The sequence below is a fragment of the Guillardia theta genome (genome assembly GCF_000315625.1).
Source record: "Guillardia theta CCMP2712 unplaced genomic scaffold GUITHscaffold_61, whole genome shotgun sequence".
Taxonomy (NCBI): domain Eukaryota; class Cryptophyceae; order Pyrenomonadales; family Geminigeraceae; genus Guillardia; species Guillardia theta.
This window is the reverse complement of record NW_005434613.1, coordinates 188708-192563: the sequence shown is the minus strand read 5'-3', so window position 1 is coordinate 192563 and position 3856 is coordinate 188708. Positions and strand designations below refer to the sequence as shown.

Genomic DNA, 3856 nt, shown 5'->3' with positions numbered 1-3856 from the left:
GGTAGAAGGAGGAGGTAGAAGGAGGAGGAGGAGGAGGAGGTGGTGGTGGTGGTGGTGGTGGTGGAGGAGGAGGAGGTCAGGGCTGAACCTCTTCTCGCATTTTCAGTAGAAGATCGTCGGCTCGCCTCTGGAGCTCATCGTTGGGGTCGGGGGTGGAGGAGGAGTTTGCACCTGTAGGAGGGTGAAACGAGAAGGAGGGGGGAGAGAAGGAGGGGGAGGAGAAGGAGGGGGGAGAGAAGGAGGGGAGGAGAAGGAGGGGGAGATGAATTGACAGGAGGTACGAGGTGAGAAAGGTGGGAGAGGTGAGGATTGATGAAGTAGAGGAGGAGAAGGAGGAGGAGGAGGAGGAGGAGGAGAGAGAAGGGACAACAGGAGCAGGACCTGGATCTCGCTTCACCAGGAGCTGAGCGTGCAGCTTTGCCGTTTGTCTTGTCGCGATCCTCCTCCTGCTGCTCCAGTCCTGTTCCGCCTGCTCCGCCTGGAGATCCAGCCTCCTCCTCCTCCCAGCCTCCTGCTCCTCCTGCTCTTGAAAGCGAAGCTCCTCGATGCAAGCGCCGTGCTTGCTTCTCTGTCTCTCCGCAAGAGCCTTCCTCTCTTCCTCCTCCTCCTCCGCCTCCCTCCTGATGGACGCAACAGCTCGAGCTCGCTGTTCCAGCAGCATCCCCACCTTCCACTTGGCCTCCTCCACCTTCCGCACCTCCTTCCGCCCTCTCTCTTCCTCCTCCAGCCTGCATGCCTGCCTCCTCCTCCTCTCCAGCACAGCCTTCTGAATCTGCTCTTGCTCCTCCTGCTCCTGCTCCTGCTCCTTCTTCTCCAGCAGCAGTCGCTGTCTCTCCGCCTGCTCTCCTCTGCTCCTCGCATCCTCCTCCAACGCAAGCTGCCACACGAAGCGTTGCTCCTCAAGCCTGCGGCTCCTCTCCCACTTCTCCTCCTCCCTCCTCTTCCCCTCCTGCAGTTCACAGACCCTGCGCCGCATCTCCTCCTCCTCCGCGAAGACTCGCATACCTCGCATCTTCTTGCTCTGAACCTGCAGCCTCCTCCTCACCTCCTCCTCGTGCGATCGCAATGTCTCCTGCTGCTTCCTCGCCTCGCCCAGCCTGCGCTGAAGCTCCTCCTCCTGCTCCCCCAGCCTTCGAGCTTTCCGCCGCATCTTCCTCCTCTCGTTTGCTTCCTCCGCTGCAGCCCGAGACGCGTCCTCCCATGCTTGCAGTGCCAACAGCTGAGCACGAGCATCAACGACAAGAGGACGGAGACAGCAGGGAGGGAGAAAGAGGAAGCAAGGAAGAGGAAGGGGGAGGGAGAAAGAGGAAGCAAGGAAGAGGAAGGGGGAGGGAGGGAAGGAGAAGGAGAAGGAGGACGGGGGGGGAAGAAGGAAGGAAGGGAAATGGAGGGTGGGTGGGGAAGTGGATAGGAAAGGATGGGAGGGGAAGAAACCTGTTTCTCTCTGACGTCTTTCCTCCTCTTCTCCTCCCAGTCAATCGTTCCAAGTCTCTTCCTCTGACCATCTTGGCGCACCAGCAGATTTCTGCAAGTCTCCTGCTCCTCCTGCTCCCTCCTGCTCCTACTCTCCGTCTGCCGCCTCTGCCTCCCCCGTCTCTCGAGCTCCTCCTCCACATGTGCCTCTTGACGATTTCGCAAGGTGACGGAGCGAGCCATTCTGTTCTCCTCCTCCCTCCTTCGCTCGTCCTCGATCCTTCGCTCCTCCTCGATCCTTCGCTCGTCCTCGATCCTTCGCTCCTCCTCGATCCTTCGCTCCTCCTCCCTCCTTCGCTCCTCCTCCATCCTTCGGTACACCTCGATCCTTCGCTCCTCCTCGATCCTTCGCTCCTCAAAGATCCTTCGCTCCTCCTCCATCCTTCGCTCGACCTCCCTCCTTCGCTCCTCCTCGATCCTTCGCTCCTCCTCCATCCTTCGCTCCTCCTCGATCCTTCGCTCCTCCTCCCTCCTTCGCTCCTCCTCGATCCTTCGCTCCTCCTCGATCCTTCGCTCCTCAATCTCCACCTCCCTCCTCTTCTCTCGCTGGCAGACAGCGACCCCAGCTCTCTGCTCGTCCTCCTCCTCCAGCCATCTGCCCTTCACCCTCAACCTTTCTTGCGACCTTTTTCGTATCTCCTGGCAGATCTTCTCATCTTCGGCCATCTTCTTCATCTCCATCATCTTCATCTCCTCCTCCTCCTTCTCTTCGCTCCCGGGCCCCTTCACTGCCGTCATCTTCTCCGCTTCCAACTCTTTCTTCAGTCCCGCGAGCGCGTCCAACAGCAGGAGGTCAGACCAGTGATGTTTCTTTGTCTTCTTCCTGCATGTCGCCTTTGTTGATGCTGCTGCTGTTGCTGTTGCTGCTGCTGATGATGATGATGTTACAGCTGCTGCAACTTCTGTTCTAGCTGTCGCTGTTGCTGTTGCTGTCGCTGATGCTGTTGCTACTTCAACTGGTGTTGTTGCCTGCAGTGCTGGCTCTCTTGCTGTTGTCCTCATCTCTTCTTCGTCTGCTGCTGCTGCTTCAACTTCTGCTGCTCCTGACGGCGAGGATGAAGATGAAGGTGTTTGTCCTTGTCCAGCCTTCTGCATAGTCTTCGATGTCGACATCAAACTTGCTCCCCCGCCCTCTTCCTCCTCCTTCATCCTCTTCTCCATCACCTCCTCCTCCTCCTCCTCCTCCTCCCGCCCGCCCGCACCGGCAAGCTGCCTGCATTCTCTTTGGCCTTTCAGCATTTCAATGTCTCTCTGAAGCTCCTGTCAACGTTGAGGTGAGGGGGGCTAGGATCGACAAGGTGGTAACCTCACCTGTATCTCATTCACCGTAGTATAGAGATCGTCGTCGTTGTCCAGCTCCCCAGCGCTATGATCCTGCAGGATGTCGTCTGCGCTGTTGGGCTCGTGGAAGTCCTGAACGAAATTCTCATCCTCTTCCGTTGTCTTCTCCTCCTGCTCCTGCTCCTGCTCCTGCTCCTGCTCCTGCTCCTGCTCCATCTTGCCTCCTCCTCGTGCATACATCTCCTCTCTGTGGATGACTGTCTCTTCGATCTGTTCTTCTTCCACGTTCTCTTCTGCGACATCAACGACGTTGTTGGAGTTTGCATCGGCTGCTTTGCAGTCACCCGGAGGATGGGGATCTTCTCTCACTTCGTTCGCGCTGATTGTTCTCATCGCTACTGAGGCGTTTGAGAGTGAAGATTGCTCAAGACACCTGGACGAGGAGAGGAGAGGAGAGGAGAGGAGAGGAGGGGGAGAACAACCGTCAAAACCTCAACTTCAACATCACATCTCTGTCTTACTGTTCTGCCTTCTTCTTCTTCCTCTGCACAGGCGGCTCAACGACCATCACATTGTTTCCGTCTGTGCGAACTCCGTCGTCTTCGACCGGAAAGTCATCGGACAACCTCCACTGCGCATGTCAAGTCAGTTGTCAAAGTGAAGCCTGTCTTGCGTGTTACCGCGCCGTCTTCCAGGAACTTGAAACTGTGTCTTCCTCCCGGCAGCCAAATCTGAACGAGCGGTCGACATGTCATGACGCTACAAGACAAGTCGACACAAGAGAGGAGAGGAGAGGAGAGGAGAGGAGAGAGGGGAAGGGAGACGAGGGGAGGAGTGGAGAGGAGCGAGGAGAGGGGAGGGAGAGGAGAGGAGAGGAGAGGAGAGGAGAAGAGAAGAGAGAGGGGAGGGAAGGGGAAGGGAGGGGAGGGGAGATGAGGGGAAAGGAGAGGGGAGGAGGCAAGTAAGGTAAGAACATGAAAGACGCCTCTCGATCAAGTTCAGAAGTAGCTAATCAGAAGTGCAGGAGAGAACGCAAGAGAGCAGCAAGGAAAAAGAAGAGCAAAATATGCGTTACGAATTGAAACGCCGATCGCGTACGCCC

At 57.4% G+C, this 3856-nt stretch overlaps 1 protein-coding gene across 1 annotated transcript; it reads right to left on the bottom strand.

Moving 5' to 3' along the window:
• Window positions 1–76: 76 nt before the first annotated feature.
• On the bottom strand, window positions 77–3509 carry GUITHDRAFT_112695 (hypothetical protein; the record flags this gene model as incomplete). The annotated part of the gene is made up of 7 exons (XM_005828147.1): window positions 77–171; window positions 382–1219; window positions 1435–2733; window positions 2785–3083; window positions 3124–3152; window positions 3276–3385; window positions 3435–3509. The coding sequence occupies 7 exons, from the start codon at window positions 3507–3509 to the stop codon at window positions 77–79; spliced, it is 2745 nt and encodes a 914-aa protein (XP_005828204.1).
• Between the last annotated feature and the right edge of the window lie 347 nt (window positions 3510–3856).